This window comes from Acanthochromis polyacanthus, chromosome 8 (genome assembly GCF_021347895.1).
Source record: "Acanthochromis polyacanthus isolate Apoly-LR-REF ecotype Palm Island chromosome 8, KAUST_Apoly_ChrSc, whole genome shotgun sequence".
Classification (NCBI taxonomy): Eukaryota; Metazoa; Chordata; class Actinopteri; family Pomacentridae; genus Acanthochromis; species Acanthochromis polyacanthus.
Genome location: NC_067120.1, coordinates 16,877,018 through 16,893,822, shown reverse-complemented (window position 1 = coordinate 16,893,822; position 16,805 = coordinate 16,877,018). Strand labels below are relative to the sequence as shown.

The window sequence follows — 16,805 nt, the reverse complement described above, 5'->3', positions numbered from 1 at the left end:
AGAGACAGAGAGACAGAGAGACAGACAGCCTCATCATCATGGACATAAGACTGTTTTTTCGAAAAGAACCAGGTTCAGGTAAGAGTGTAAGTGCAATCAAATCTATTAGTGACCTGTTTCTGATGCAGGTATGTTGTGTCTGTGAGTAATAATCTTACAGCCCTTTTTCAAAGTAAAAGCCCCATAAGAGTTATATAATATTGTCATCGCAATACTTTACCATCTACATCACATTTTGTTCATCATTATCAACATCCCTGTTTTGTCTTTTGTTACTTAAAGCATGTGGCTTGCTCTTCTACTTCTGCTTCTGCTTCTATTTCTGCTTTTTTGTAATCTGATGAAAAAAATACCATAATGTGTTGCCTAGCAATTCACAATGTAAATCTAACAGTCACACAGTTCATTATCAAATCCAACTATTTGAGTTGAGATAATAGGAAATAATATAAGTGAATCCACCATTATTTTTAAAGCACACTCAAAACCACAGGCGTTAACAGAGAAATACGAGTGCATGGAAGATAAAGCGCCAGGGTTCAATGTTCATGACCAAAGTTCACATTATCTCTAAGACAGAGAGCAGTTCAGTTATTCGCATTTTCACAGACATGAATCTGACTGCAAAGAGTCACAGTATCCCTCTCAGTGACGGTAACCGGATTCCACTGCTGGGATTGGGAACCTATGGAGACCCTCGAAAGGTGAGAACAATACAAAGAACATAGTGTCTGTGTTTCTAATGCATGTTTAACCACCACAACTCTGTATGACCTAGGACTGTCAGTGTTAACTGCTTGCAGTGACTGCTGAAGTAAAATTTAAACAGGAATGCATATTGTAGTTGCAGCTGTAGCTTGAACAAAAGCAGGTCGAATAATACTTACATTTTTGGTGCATTTCCAATAGACACCCAAAGGCACTGCACTTGAGTGCGTCAAGCTGGCCATAGATGTAGGTTACAGGCACTTTGACGGGGCACTGGTGTATTTCAATGAGCACGAAGTGGGTCAAGCCATTAGAGAGAAGATTGCTGATGGAACTGTTAGAAGAGAGGACATCTTTTACTGCGGAAAGGTAATACATTCTGTCATATGGCAGGTGTCTCTTTTGTCTCAGTTTCCTTTGAACAATTTAAGAATTCATCATATTATTCTCAAGACCTAAATTGTAATGTTCACCTGTGTAGAGTTTCCTAAAACCAGAAACATTTATTGTCTTTCAATTCAGTGTGATTTGAATGTTTTCTAATGACATTGGGTTTTCTTTGTCAGCTCTGGAATACCTTCCACCCACCAGAGTTGGTGAGACCGGCCTTGGAGAGGACACTGAAAACCTTGAGACTAGACTATGTGGATCTCTACATTGTTGAGCTTCCAATGGCCTTCAAGGTTTCCACACATTACACAGATAGATAACAGTTAACTTATCAGTCAGCCACATGTTTACACATGCATGTCATGTGTGAAATGTAGTTAATTATGCATTTATGATAAGATTATAGAGCCAGATGTATGTTTAGTTAGGATTAGAATCAGTCATGTTTGGGTGTGTTTTAAATCCGGTCAGATATTTGTATGAATTGTGAAATTAACTAAAATAACAAAGCTAAAGTCATCTACACTTCCACACCTTCATTTTGTACAATGTTTCATCATGACCTGATTAGCCTCTTATGTTTAAGTTTAAAAATGTTAATGCAATTATTACATGTTGCTTACAATTTAGCCTGGAAACGAATTTTATCCCAAAGACGAGAATGGAAAGTACATCTACCACCACACTGACCTCTGTGCAACATGGGAGGTGAGTCCACAAAAGATGCTCCTGCTGTCTGATGACTTCACATGTCCCCTTCTTGTCACTGTAATGTAGTATGATATTTTTATGGGTTGTCTTATGCATCTGTAAATACTCTCTTTTGCTTTTGTATATGAGTATATGAAGCACATCAAACACCTTAAAAGTCAACTAATTTTTTCGACAGCGGGGACTGACAAAATATTATAACGCAGCCAATAAATGTAGGCTGGAAAAATAAAAATAAGGTTGAATCTGTGTTATCTGTTCATTCAAATGAATATGATAACCTTTATAATTGTAGGTTTAATTGCATCTAAGTGTCTAAGTTTGTAATAAAATATCAACAGAGCATATTTTAATTTTAATTGGTCTAAGGTACTCATGTGGTAAATGGCCCTGTCTGCAATGTGAAAGATGCAATTTTTCTGTGCATTTTAGGAGTGCATGTAGTGCACTGTGCACTGTCATTAGCTGTCATTTCTTCCAAGAAAATATAAAATTCAGAAATTTGGTTTATGATATTCCTTCAAACTCTTAAGTCGATGCCAAGACATTCTCTGTGCAGCATCACAGACTGTCAAGGACGGTGTCATAAACTGCCAAAGAACTGCTTTTCCCTGCACTGTGCATTAAATTTTTCTCCACTGTCTCACTACGTCTGTAAAGATAATCACTATCTGTCTTTGAAAGGATGTAAATCTTTTCTTCTCAACAGGCTTTAGAGGCTTGCAAAGACGCTGGGCTGATCAAGTCCCTGGGAGTCTCCAACTTCAACCGCAGGCAGCTGGAACTGCTGCTGAATAAACCTGGCCTCAAACACAAACCTGTGTCCAACCAGGTGACGTAAACTGTGTCTTTAGACGACCGCTGATGTCACAGAGAGCTTTGTGTGTGTAGTGCAATAGTAAATCACAGTATAAAGTGGTATTAGAGGCTATTAATAAGAAAGCATTGCTGTCTGTCATACTTTTGGGTCACTGTCAACTCTTTGCTTCCTATTCAGAAAATGGTCAGTGCTTCACAATACATCTGTGAGCTACTTACTTGATCAGAGGAAATTTCTTGTCACAAAATAATCAAATATGATGCCAAAATGCATTTTCTTTACTTTATACTGCATTAAAAGGAGATGATTTTTTTTTCTTTTGATTCTCATCCAGTTTTATTCTGACTAGTCAGAGCACAGGATGTTAATGTAATGTTAGCTCACTTTGGGACAATTTCCTTTTTCATAGTATATTTTCCTCTGTCCTACCTCAAGGTTGAATGTCATCCATATTTCACACAACCCAAGCTCCTGGAGTACTGTCGACAGAATGGCATTGTGATTGTTGGCTATTGCCCAATTGGCTCCTCCAGAGATGCATCCTGGTTCGTAGATTTTAAGAAATATACACTTTTCAGTGCTGTGTGATATTTTTTTTTAAATAGAACCCCCTGTATGAAAGGTGGCAAAAAGCTCAAAAGATGCATTTTTAGACATAACATGACATTAAAATCAAAAATGTCTCTGACAGTTAACCACACAACAGGGATTGTTGATTCATCAGGCTTTAAAGCAGTAGTAAGCAGAAACCTGGAAAAGCCATTGAAATAGACCTCCTGCTGGACGATTTTCTAAAGCCTGAAAACAGCATTCTAATTTCCTCTCAGACCAATGATGGTAAAAAAAAATATTCTGCATATCCCAGCTTTAAGACAAGGAATTAAGCTTCAAACTAGGGATGTCTGATGATATCGGGCCACAGACATTATCGGCCCGATATTGACATAAAAATCTAATATAGGTCAATATTGTTATCGGGGTTCTTTTTTTTGCCTGTCATAAAAAATGATAAAATAATGCCTGGATTTTGTTGGCATTTACCAGCACACAAATGATCACATCATCAAACCGCTTCGTGAAACGTGTAAACAGTGTGGCTGCAGTAACAAGCTTGCTATGCCTGACTAACAATATGTCTGTTGTTTGGAATTATTTCCAAGCCCACATACACTATATTGCCAAAAGTATTCGCTCATCCATCCAAATAATCAGAATCAGGTGTTCCAGTCACTTCAAGTGATATCAAGTCAAGCACCGAGGCATGCTTTTACAAACATTTGTGAAAGAATGGGTCACTCTCAGGAGCTCAGTGAATTCCAGCGTGGAACTGTGATAGGATGCCACCTGCGCAACAAATCCATCCGTGACATTTCCTCGCTTCTAAGTATTCCACAGTCAACTATCAGATGTATTATAAGAAAGTGGGAACGACAGCAACTCAGCCACCAAGTGGTAGGCCACGTAAACTGACGGAGCGGAGTCAGCGGATGCTGAGGCGCATAGTGCCAAGAGGTGGCCAACTTTCTCCAGAGTCAATCACTACAGACCTTCAAACTTCATGTGGCCTTCAGATTAGCTCAAGAACGGTGTGCAGAGAGCTTCATGGAATGGGTTTCCATGGCTGAGCAGCTGCATCCAAGCCATACATCACCAAGTGCAATGCAAAGCGTCGGATGCAGTGGTGTAAAGCACGCCGCCACTGGACTCTAGAGCAATGGAGACGCGTTCTCTGGAGTGACAAATGGCGCTTCTCCATCTGGCAATCTGATGGACGAGTCTGGGTTTGGCGGTTGCCAGGAGAACAATACTTGCCGGACTGCAATGTGCCAAATGCAAAGTTTGGTGGAGGGGGATTAAGGTGTGGGCTTGTTTTCCAGGAGTTGAGCTTGGCCCCTTAGTTCCAGTGAAAGGAACTCTGAATGCTTCAGCATACCAAGACGTTTTGGACAATTCCCTGCTCCCAACTTTGTGGGAACAGTTTGGAGCTGACCCCTTCCTCTTCCAACATGACTGTGCACCAGTGTTCAAACAATTATATGCAAGTATAAACACCATGGGAATATCCAGACATCATGCCACTCTGAAAGGAGACAAAATCTGTGTCTCAGAAATAAATGTGTTTTGGTGTGAAATGTGCACATCAACCCCAGAACAAAAGCAAAAGACCTTGTGAAGATGCAGTCTTAAGCTGGTAAAAGAGTGTCAGTTGTGGAGACACGTCCTGTGGTCTGATAAAACTAAAATTAAACTGTTTAGATATAATGACCATCGTTACATTTGGAGGAAAAAGGGGGAAGCTTGTAAGCACACCATCCCAACTATGAAGTACAGGGCTGGCAGCATCATGTTGTTGTGGAGTTTTGCTGCAGGAGGGACTGGTGCACTTCACAACATAGATGACATCATGAGGAAAGAACATTATGTGGAAACACTGAAGCAAGACATCAGCCAGGAAGTTAAAGCTTGGGCACAAATGGTTCTTCCAAATGGACAGTGACCCTAACCATACCACCAAATTGGTTACAAAGTCAAAGTTTTGGAGAGGCCATCACAAAGCTTTGATCGCAATCCCATAGAAAATTTGTGGGTGGAGTTGGAAAGGCATGTGGGAGCAAGGCGGCCTGCAAACCTGACTCAGTTACATCAGTTTTGTCAGAAAGAATGGGCCAAAATTCCAGCAAACTATCTGAGGAACTTATGGAAGGATACCTAACATGTTAGACCCAAGTCAGACAATCTAAAGGCAATGCTACCAAAGACTAAGAAAATTATTTGTAAACTTCTGACTTTGAAGAAAGTAACTGAAAATTCTCTAATAGATTTCTTATTATTATTTTGGCATTTGGCAAATACAAATAATTTTGATAATCCTACCTGATCTTAAACAGGAAAAGTTTAGTCTGATTTAATGTCAGACAATGAGAAACAAAGTTTGTGTGTTTTTATATAGTATATGTAAAGTTTTGGTTTCAACTGTACTGTAAAAAAACAGCATCAGTGCAACACATCATCCTGTGACATTAATTTAGCATTAAAATTTTTGATTAAAAACTATCCTGACATCATTTGTATTAAATTATGCCTCTGGTTTAGGGTGAATGTGAAAAGTCCTCCTCTGCTGGAGGACAAGGTGCTTGTGTCCATTGGGAAAAAGTACAACAAGAGCAGTGCCCAGGTGGCTCTGCGCTTCAATGTGCAGAGAGGAGTCGTAGTGATTCCAAAGAGCTTCAGCCCTGAGAGGATCAAACATAACTTCCAGGTAGTTTACCCAAATGTTTTTCACTCTGTGTGCATATACACTATGTGTAGGGAGGGCAACATATGATGCCCAAATTCCTGATTTAAATCAATAATTTCAGCAAAAACAAATCACTTCCTGTTCCAGATATTCGATTTTTCACTTACTGAGGAGGAAATGAAAGCCATTGAGGCACTGAACAAAAACATTCGCTTTGTGGAGCTGCTCATGTAAGTAGAAGCTTTGATGGGAAAATGTGTAATCTGTGGTGATGTTTTTGCTGTGTAATGGAAATAGATCTTCATTTTCACACTCAGAATGATAAGTCTTTCTCTGTTTTTTTCACTTTGACACAGGTGGAGTGACCATCCAGAATACCCCTTTCATGATGAATATTAAGCTTTTTAGCTTTTAAGTGATGCATGTAATTGTCATACTAAAGATACTGAGTCTTCCTGACGTCAGAGGAATCTTTAATTCACTGTTAATGTTTGGTTCATTTTCACACTAAACACTAGAGGGCTCTGGCTCACAGTGAATGAAAAGAACTGATAAATGAAGGTTGTCAAAGACCACAGAGCAGTGATGTGAACCGAGGAAGTCGTTTATTCACTGGATATTAGCTTCACACGAATCTTACATGAGACTAATGTAGCATTGAAAAAGAGCTTCTTAGTTAGTGGCAACAGATTTGAAATATGTTGATGCAAATGCTGCTATAAATAAATTTTGGTTTAAAAATACAAACATTTGAAAAGACATCATATTTACAACATGACACATGGATTGTTGCTTCTGGATTCCTGAAAAAGAATCACAGTTTAACAAGATGCTACTGACACACTAGCAACTAGCCATAAGATCTTTATTTTCCAGTTTAAGGGTTAGGACATTCTAAGCCCGTGTTACTTCTGAGGTTGATAACATGTTAAATAAAAGCTTTTGTTTTTTTGTATATGCCATTTCTGGTGTCAAAATCAAAGCAAATCACTTTATGATTTTAAAAAATAAACCACAAAATTTAAAAACAATACCTGAGCAGTGTTTTATATACCATGTTGAAGGCAAGGTTACAAAGGTTAGCTGAGATAGAGCAAACAACCAAGATAAAGACCGACATGGAGCGTAAGAAGTAGTAACCTAAGTCCAAAAGTCAAAATTATAAATGTTATAGTGGGATGGAAACATTTTAGTTGTGAAGAATCTCTAAAATAACTAACTAATTCAAATAAATGTGTATTTGTTGTTGAAACTGAGGTTAGGAATCTTTTTTTAATTATCTTTTTATTTAGAAAGGCAAGTTTCCATCAAATACATCTTGCAGTCTAACACTTATTTTGCTAAAAAAAAATTAGAAAACCAAATAAAACAAACAAAAAACAAAAAAACAAAAAAACAAAATTAGGGCGCGCACCATTTCGAAATATCCAAATATACATAAAAGGACAGTGGACAGGTTTGTACAAAGCAAAAGCTTATTCAAGTAAATTCAGATCTGATTGGTTTTACGTACCCAGTCCATTTGGACCAGATTCTATAAAACTTTTCTTTTTCAACCTTAAGAGAGTAAGCTATTTTTTCCATGACATATATTTCATACACAACATCAATCCAGTCATCCATGCTGGGTGGTTCTACTCTCAACCATTTTCTCGTAACAGATTTCTTACTGGCAGCCAAAAGTATAGTGAATAGTTTTTTTTGTCTTCGCTGTTCCATGTTTCTAACAGAATATTCCCCAAATACAAATTTTCACAATTGAAAGGAAAGTTTACATTAAATACATTTTGGATATGTTTGTGGATCTCTATCCAGTAGCATCTTATTGTCTTACAGTCCCAAAGAGGTTAGGAATCTTTTACAACTGTAACCAAAAAGGAGTATATTATGGATTCCACTGTATGCCAGTTTATTGTAAAGGTTGTCAAATGTACTAGAAGCTGTCATCAATTTAACATAAGGGCAACGACATTTACGAATTCATGGAAAATTCCACTCCTGACAATCAAAGATTCAGAAAGCAAGTCATAGCTCGCTACACATTCTGTCATAATATTAATTTACCACTACTGTCACACCCAAACCAAGTTGTTGGATAAATGTCATGTTTTTTATAGGGAATTACATGTATCTTCTTGTTTTAATTATTTAATTTCGAAACTATATCATCCTGATGTTCAAACCTCTCAGCCCCTAAGGAATTTGGGAGTAAAGTAACTTGCAAAACACATCTTGCCAATGTTTGCAGGGTGGGTACATTAGCACGAAGTGTTTATCCTAAGAAAGAGCTAAAACATATATTCTTCTCAAATATGCACACCTCAGACCTGTCATACCTGCCATACTATGTACAGCTGTGAAGTTGATTGAGGAACATGAGTTCACTGACTTGCACTGATTTTTCTTGGATAAACTGTTGAAAAAACTCTGATGAGCAAAAATTGTTTGGTTTGGTTAATATTTCATCGTATTTATAGCAGCAGTAGCAGAGTATTGTTCATTAAACACTTGTAGTTTCTGTGGTGGAGTTTTAAACCTTCATTAAACTGTTCAAACAGTTACATGATAGCTCACAATAATCAAGTCTGTGAAGTGTTGGTGTTGACTTGATAAGTCAATGCGCAACTTTTTTTTTTTTTTTGGATGATTGAAAGTATCACAGCATATGGGATACCTGTATAGCTCAGTGGGTTAAGCATGCAAACCATGTATAGGGGCTGGTCTCCAACATTTCTCCAATGCAGCGGCTGGGGTTCGATTCCTGCTCGTGGCCCTTTGCTGCATGTCTTCCCCCCACTCTTTCCCCCATTTCCTGTCTCTCTCACTTTGACTATCAGAATACTGCTGGAAATAGGCCAAAAAAAACAATGTTAAAAAAAGTATCACAGCATACTTCACTGCAACAAAAAAAAATAAATAAAATCAAACAAATTCTAAAGCTGAGTCCTCTTTGTGTATGGTCAGTTATATCACGTCACGTCTTGAGACTCTTAGCTGCTGTTTATTAAAAGCATAAAGAGGGCTCCACTGAAATCTGTTTGTCAGACTGAAATAAATTGCCCAATTGTCCAAGCTTGTTCTGTCTAGTTCAGACGGGATATATGAGTTGCGACATTAATACATCATGAAATCTTTGTTGACACACCTGTTTTCTACTTTCACTTCATGCCAGTTTTCTCCCTGGCTGTATGTCAACACCAAAATTTTCCATTACATACTGAAAGATGAAATAGGTCAACAGCATATTTTCTGTAACTGATAGGATTTGTTTTTGCATGTTTTCTTGATATCACCCTAAATAGTTGTGTCATTTTTAAAATCTGAGTTGAACATGTCAGCTATTGTGTGGTCTTTTGGTGAAGGGTTTAGTTCAGGCAACTGGACTTATTCTTGTGATCTTGAAGATGTGGTCTTTTTTGCTTCAGTTGTAGTGGTTGTCTTGTAGTGTTGCAAGTTTTGATCCAAAATGACAATTTCAGGTAGGTAGTGTCTACAGATACGGACCCGTATCTGTAGCCCACAGGCTACGGGTACGGCACTTTCCATTTGCCAGACAGATACGGACCCGTACGCAAGTCTCACGAGTCAAGAAACTGCTAACCACTGCAAACTGTTGAAAGGTAAGCAAAGGTTAAGGTTAGGGTTAGTGTTAGGGTCAGGTTTAGGGTCCGTACCTGTAGTACCGATGCTATGGGTCCATACCGCTAGCGTCTACCGGGAGTCACGTGACTAGATCTCGCGTATCTGATTGGCAAATGGCAAGTGCCGTATCCGTAGTCCACAGGCTACGGGTACGGGTCCGTATCTCAAGAATAGAATGAATAGAAGAATAGAATGCCTTTTATTGTCACTATACACAAGTACAATGAGATTTAGAGCATCTCCATCAGTGCAAGACACATGTAATAAAAATCACAAAAAAGGATAAGTTAAAACAGTTAAAAACAATAAAAGTGCATGGTCAGTGTGATATTGCACATTAGAATAGTCCGTATCGCACAGTAGATAACAACCTTTCAGGTAATGTCCCATACTAATCTTTGGCAAGTAGTTTCCTATCTTGGGAAAGATAGGAAACTATCTAGAGACTAGATCTCGCGTATCTGATTGGCAAATGGCAAGTGCCGTATCCGTAGTCCACAGGCTACGGGTACGGGTCCGTATCTCTAGCAACAACCTTTCAGGTAATGTCCCATACTAATCTTTGGCAAGTAGTTTCCTATCTTGGGAAAGAGAGCTGTTTGGTTTCTTGAAGCAACACGAAAAGACTGATTCCGAGTATTGTGCAGACCTGCATCTAGCAGCCCATTGGCCTACCTTAGAATAGCCCAAAGGGGAAAGCAGACAGACTTGCTATGTCCAAATGTAATGCCATCGACTAAGCAGCATCTTTAAAGCTTGCTAGAACATTATGTCACATTTGTTGAATCCATAAACATACAGAGAAATGTAAAGATACATCATAGTCTTAATAGTTCCGGAGGTGCACAACATTGATACATTTACATAGAGTATTTCAATTAATTCTCAACAAATAAGTGCATTTCTGCAAATGCCAAACTACTTCTATAAGATAATGATGACCGGGAAAAATTAGAAGTGAAATGTCAATTCAGAAATGTGAGATTTGATATAATGCAGTGTATATTTTTTTAAGCATAAAGAATTAGTTATAACATCAAACTGATCCAGATGTGTTGGTAATATGCTGTAATATCATAGAGGTGTCACCGATCTGCAGAAAGACACATTGGAAATAATTTGTAATGTTTCCTCTAAGTTGGCACAGTTGATAGATATTAATACTTATCGACACTTTAATCCTTGAACTTTAAAAGAGCTCTGTGTTATTTTATTTTGTTCCTGATAAGATGTTTGCCTGCTGATGTGAATGAATGGCTTGAGCAATTAAACCAATAAAGGTTGACTATTAATCGGTCTGCCCAAGTCCCCCCTTAATCCTTTGGGAGTTTGCTGTCCACCAATTGAGAGGGAACTGACTGGACCCCGTTTTTGCTGGTTTGTACACTATTCCTACATCTGGTCAGTAGCTATATACTGAAAACTACAGTGAGATCTCATATTTACCAAGTTACAATTAGTTGGCGCTTACTAACTAACTCAGAAAAAATCTAACTCAAACTTTGTGAGACAATAAATGTAGAAACTGCCACATAACTGAAGTCATGCTGATGAGTTCATTTTTATTGAAAAGCTAATGTCTTCATGTCTTGAATTATAACTTGATCTGAGGTGGGGGCAGGGTGATTTCCCCTCGAAAGATTTCAGACAGGAAATGCAGAAGCACATCACTCCCCCTTTCTCCACCTCTATAAAGACCCTCTGGATTGTGACCCTAAAACAAACGCCTTGAACCAGGCCAGTCTGGACCCCTGCGGTGGGAAAATGTTCTGAATGGGCTTCTGGGTCTTTGAGGAAGAAATCTAGTTGGGTGAATAAAGACTCTTTTCCGGAGGGCTGAATTAAGAGTGTGTTTAGAGCTGGGGCTTTATGAAGCAGGACTGATATTTCAATTACCATCAGTCAGAAAAGACCACTGAACTACTGTCAAAATTGCACACTTTGTGGATGATGTGTTTTTATATTTTTAGATCTTTTTCAACCCAGTCTCAGTGACGTTTCAGATCATTGCACATATGAATGAATGTCTGCCCTTGACACACACATCTGAAGATCCACCTAAGTCCATCCAGCCTCTCTGACTTTCTTGTTGCTGTCTGGACAGGCCCTGGGAGAATGTGCATGTGTCAAAAGGTTACTCTAGTGTGCTGTGGGGAGTGAGTGTGTTTGTGTGTGAGGGTGTCTGAATGGAACTGGATGGAGGAGTGGTGGGTGGTGGGGGTGGAGTGTCTCCAGAGAGGGGCAAAGCAGAGGGAAAATCTCACTGTCGGCTGCAACAAAGTTTTCAGTTTCTCAGATCTCCGCCCCTCCCCGGTATATAGTGAAACCTGAAACGGCAGTGGGCCTGTATTTGATGCCGCAGTCTCTTCTGGAAACTGCCATTTCACAACATTATGAAAGGTGAGTGCCTTCGATTATTGATTGTGTGATATTTTTCTTCAGGCACAGATGGATGTCAATTAGATTTACTGCTGTTTATGAGATATACTGTAAAAATTCAAGGTCATCTTCTGTTTTTAGCTGATTAATTATTGGTAAAAAAAAAAAAAAAGCTAAGGGGAAATGTGCTGCTTAAAAAAAGTTAACTAGTACAGTTTCTACTGTGCAAATAAGCCCCACATGCTTCATTCATAATGTGCATGAGATCAAAGACTGCATTTGTGAATCAAAATTAGACTTACACCATATTAATATCTTGATGATGTGATGTATCAGTGTATTTATTGGACTTTTTTCACTTTCACCTTAATATCAAAGTGCCGACTCTTATCTCAGTTGCCTGCAGAATCTGCTTGTCTTTCTTATTTGTTTTGGCCTTAAGCTTCACTTGCTTTTGTTGGCTCTTTCTGCACATTAACATTCTTTGCATCTACCCACAGCAGACAGTCAAAGCACATTGATGAATTTAGGAGCTAAAGTGGCAGATAGTTTGCTCATGAGTTGGTAGGGACCTAAACAGAGCTTAATTTTACATGAATGCTTGCTTGACAGTTGATGCAAAGGTCACTCACCACATCTGTGGTGAAGTTTTCTGTGACTACTTCGTTCACTGAATTAGAATAAACTGAGCAGAGTTGGTGATGTTTGTTCCACTTGTAAGTTAATTGTGTGCAATACAGAGAGTACAAACAAAACTATCTGGTCTCAAGAGTAACTAAAAACTGTCATAGACTGCATTAATATAAATAATTCTTTGCCCTATGCAGGAGTTTCGTGTCATGTTTGAATCAAAACTGCGAGGGAAATGTTGCAATCTGGCTTTCAAAACAATAAAGCTATCTTGGATTGTTTTCTACATGACTCTTACTCACATATGCCGTGATTTTAATTATTCTGATTATTTTCCATCATTATATTAGGCATTTGTGAGTATATAAAGTATATTTCCGCATGTATATTAAACATATGTAAGCACATATTTCAGATGGCCTGTATGGTTATTCAACCGATTATATTTTTCCTATACATCCCAGCTCTACAAGGGTGCAGCGAAGAGGTATAAAACCAGCTGTTTTGCTTCAGGCAGTCAAACAACTGCTTCTTTATGTAAAACTTGCAGAGCTTTGAACTACAAGTATCGACAGGTGAGGGGCTGCGAAACATAACACAAACATATAACCACCAGGCAAATGCTAAACTGTCAGAAAGTGTCACAGAATTGCATAAAGACAGGCATAGGCATAGGTCCTTCCAACATTATGCATATTTTCAAACTCACATGTAGTTGCTGTATCTTGATTGGAGCACAGAACTCAGTAACCGTCCAATCAGTCGCAAGGACAGGCCAGCAAGACTGAATCACAGGACTGGAGCTCCAGGTCGAAGGGCCAAGCTGGCAGGAGAATGCACCAAATTTTGGTTAGGAGCCTGCAAAAACCAATTTACTTCCATGATATTGGGTCAGAAAAGGTTCACCAAAGGTGACAACACACCCTAAGGTGATTATGACAATAAAGGAACAATTGAATATGTTCTGTAGTTGCTGAAAGAGTTGTTGGGAGGATTGATGCCACTCTGACATTCGTACTGAAGCTACAGACAGCAGCTTGAGCAGCTTAGCTTATCATAAAGGCATGAAGGAAACAGGGGAAATAACTGACCTCACTGTGTCCAACAGTAGAAAGATCTGTCAACCACTAAACCTCACCAATTAAAATGTTCTTTTTCAATTCTATGCAAACATTTTACTCCTAGTTATAATTTCTTGGGCATAAAGTGGCTGGCTATTTACAGAAAGTTCTTGCAGTCTCGAGTCTAGGCAGGTACATTTTTGTACCCTCCTATTGCCCTCCTGTTTCTATGTTTATGCAAAGCTGAGGCAGCAAGGTGTCTAGTTTTAGTTTCATATCTATCATATCTTCATTGTGTCATCTGAATGTATCAAACTATTCCTCTAAAGACCAATAAATGATCCAGCCCCTCAGTCAATCAGTCAGTCTTTCAGTAGGTCAGTCATGCAGCCAGTCAGTAGCTCAGTCAATCCAAGACGTTTCAGAAACAGTCAGTGCTGTCGCTGTGTCCTGGGATAAAGCTCCACTGTGCCTTGATGAGGTCATTCCCAGTAGTGGGATGTTTTTTCACAGTGTGCTGCTGCTCTGTTCGCAGTGTGATATGTGGAAGAAAACCTCCATTTTCAGCCAGTATATGTTACTCTAGCTTTCAGTCCCACCTACTTAAAATGTTGTCTTGAGGAAGTTGAGGCACTTAGCCCACCGAGAACAGTGATCTGGCTACAGGACCAGTAAGGATTCTCACTTGCCAGCACAAAGGAGAGGGGTTACCCTGCTTTTGTTGAGCTAAGCCTTCATTCCCACCAGGAACCTTGTGAAAACAAGGAGCTCTATTTTTACCTCGGCCACAGTTTGGCTTTAGAACCAGAGGTTTTGGCTCCTAAAACGGGTCCAACCTCCAGCCCCATGTGCGCAGCACATACAAAGTCATGCTTGTACTCAACCTCTACCCTTTGCCAGGAGGAGCACATTCCTAAAGGTGGCTTGGACTGAATGGAATTGCCATCCCATGTGTTTTTTTTCTTGGAAGTAAATTTAGACAAAAAGGCCGGTGCATTACCATGAGACCAGGTCACACAACACAGACCTTGTGTTTTTTTGTGTGAATGTGTGAAAAAACAAATGGAAAAAAAGAGATATTGGTGTTTTTTTTAAAAAAAAAATTGAACTAGAGTGAGCTTGTTTCCTGTAGACTGATGATTAAATTGTTTGAATTTGGACTGCAGCAGTGACCACAATGTGTTCCGGAGAGAGGGAAAAAGGGGAAGCGAAGGGTTGACGAGGAGCTTGTTAATGTAACCTGACAGCAGTGAGCACAGTCAGTGAGCTGTCTGTTTCCTCCACAGAGAAAAATTCTTTCAGCAGCACTGACCTCAAAACAGGGTCTGGACGAAGGCCTGACCAATTTCATGATCACGTATCTTTAAGCAATTACTCCTGACCTCATCCAACACAGAAAAAAGAGGTGACATACAGGATAGCTGATGTAGACATAAGTATTCATGTTTGGCACTTTACATACATAGTGGGAATTCTCTTAGATAACCAACAGGGATCCTGAAATTCCCTTTGAATTGCATTTGAACTGTATGTGTGTGATCCTTCAGACCTTCACAAAAAACCAGACAGTTTGTGCAGGAAATGTGAAATCAGAAGCTGTTTGGTAAATGAAGTGATTTGAATACTTGAATGGCATGACTGGTCATGAATTGATGCCTAATGACTGCTGCGTTTCAAAATGGCCTACAGCTCTTTTACTGGATGTCTTTGAGGCTTAGTAAGCAAATTGTGCAAATTAAAAAAAACTGAGATGGTAAGCTCTAACTCTAACAACACAGACATCAAAATTTGTGTCCATAACCAGTTTTTGAATTTCTTCCAGATTTGAGCTGGCAAACAACAAGACAGTAGTTCAGGAGCATCACTTACTGACTTGTTTTTTTCCAGCTTCAGCCTGCCCTGCTGTGACCTTTGCCATCCTACATGCCTTTTGCGCAGTTTCATCTTCCTAATTTTTGTTTTTCCTCTCCTACTCTTTCCATTATAACTCTTAGGACACGGAGGTGACATGGAGAACACATCCAAGGTGGAACCCTCCAATGGGCACAGCAGGCATCTGGACATCGTACCCAGTACAGAGAAGAAGATGACAGAGAGGGAACAGTGGGGCAACAAGATCGAGTTTGTTCTGTCAGTCGCTGGAGAAATTATCGGCCTAGGGAATGTCTGGCGTTTCCCTTACCTTTGCTATAAGAATGGGGGAGGTGAGTGCTAGAAATACACGTGACTGGTTTGCTATTTTGTTAGTCATCGTGTACAGCGTCAGTTTCTGTGGGCAAGACTGCAACCCAAAATAGATAATTAAGAAAGTTAAAAAACATTTTGATCTGCAGAGTTTTGATATTGACCCACAACTCAGATTTATAAGCAATATGCATTTGCAGTAAAAATGAATTTCTTGCTGTGAAAATCTAGAATAATACAAACTTCAACACAAAATGTTCTTGAAATGCGTTTGTTTATTTGTGTTTCACATGTTTTATTAAAAGTGTTTCACGTGTATTATTAAAAGAACCTTTGGACATTGACCCTTCAGTGCTGATAGGCTGTTATTATGGACATGTAATTGGTCAGATAGTGCTGGGAGCAAACAGAGATAGCTGCGTCAGAGTCAAAGCAGTGCATTTTTAATTAACTTTATTTATCTGCACTTGGTTAATAATAATAGCAACAATTAAAACTTAAAAAATGCAGAATACTTGATCAAATAATTGGTCATGATCAGTTGACCCCTATTATGTGCCCAGTAGGACTGGAGGGCTGTTTCACCATTTTCCCTTCCATTTAGAAATATTAATGGCTCCTCAGTCAGAAGCAGTTTGTTAAAACGCCCAACATAGTTCCACTACAAACACGTAAGATTTAAAAAAATAAATAAATTGTTGATATACAGTGCTTAACAAATTTCTTTGACCACCACCCTGTGTAAGGTGTTTGCCACTGCTGCCCGAAATTCACAATATTTGTGATTCCCAAAACATGTTCTATGTTTCTGTAATGGTTCATGAGCAGCACAGTGGATTGGTGGTTAGCACTTTCGCCTTGCAGCCTGAAAATCCCTGGTTCGCATATTTAGGAAGTGACAGGAAGTGTATGGCATGATTACTGTCATCATCCTACGTCTATGTGTGTACCCTAGTCAGTTCTCTAATTCTTTTTCACCATCACTGGTATTCAAGCATGTTTAATGAGATGCCAGGATTTAATGACAAAAACATGACTTATT

General features: G+C 39.0%; 2 protein-coding genes across 3 annotated transcripts in view; both read left to right on the top strand.

Moving 5' to 3' along the window:
• The first annotated feature begins 546 nt into the window (after positions 1–546).
• On the top strand, positions 547–6,898 carry LOC110959605 (aldo-keto reductase family 1 member D1-like). The gene is made up of 9 exons (XM_022206523.2): positions 547–704; positions 910–1,077; positions 1,275–1,391; positions 1,729–1,806; positions 2,519–2,641; positions 3,065–3,174; positions 5,723–5,888; positions 6,015–6,097; positions 6,224–6,898. The coding sequence occupies exons 1-9, from the start codon at positions 549–551 to the stop codon at positions 6,264–6,266; spliced, it is 1,044 nt and encodes a 347-aa protein (XP_022062215.2). The 5' UTR covers positions 547–548; the 3' UTR covers positions 6,267–6,898.
• Positions 6,899–11,738: 4,840 nt separating this feature from the next.
• slc6a13 (solute carrier family 6 member 13) overlaps positions 11,739–16,805 on the top strand; it is a 42,052-nt gene continuing 36,985 nt past the window's right edge. For both annotated transcript variants that reach the window (XR_007944100.1, XM_022206521.2), the window contains exons 1-2: positions 11,739–11,909; positions 15,574–15,783. Coding sequence is in view for 1 of the 2 variants with exons in the window: in XM_022206521.2 (XP_022062213.2) it covers positions 11,903–11,909; positions 15,574–15,783 (217 nt within the window). In the remaining variant the exon portion in view is untranslated. The remainder of the gene's footprint in view (positions 11,910–15,573; positions 15,784–16,805) is intronic.

Excerpts from the sequence above, each read along its gene's own strand:
- LOC110959605 (XM_022206523.2), top strand. The coding sequence starts at position 549 with ATGACCAAAGTTCACATTATCTCTAAGACAGAGAGCAGTTCAGTTATT. Across the intron at positions 1,392-1,728 it reads AGCTTCCAATGGCCTTCAAG|CCTGGAAACGAATTTTATCC; the intron begins GTTTCCACACAT and ends CTTACAATTTAG. Across the intron at positions 5,889-6,014 it reads GGATCAAACATAACTTCCAG|ATATTCGATTTTTCACTTAC; the intron begins GTAGTTTACCCA and ends TTCCTGTTCCAG.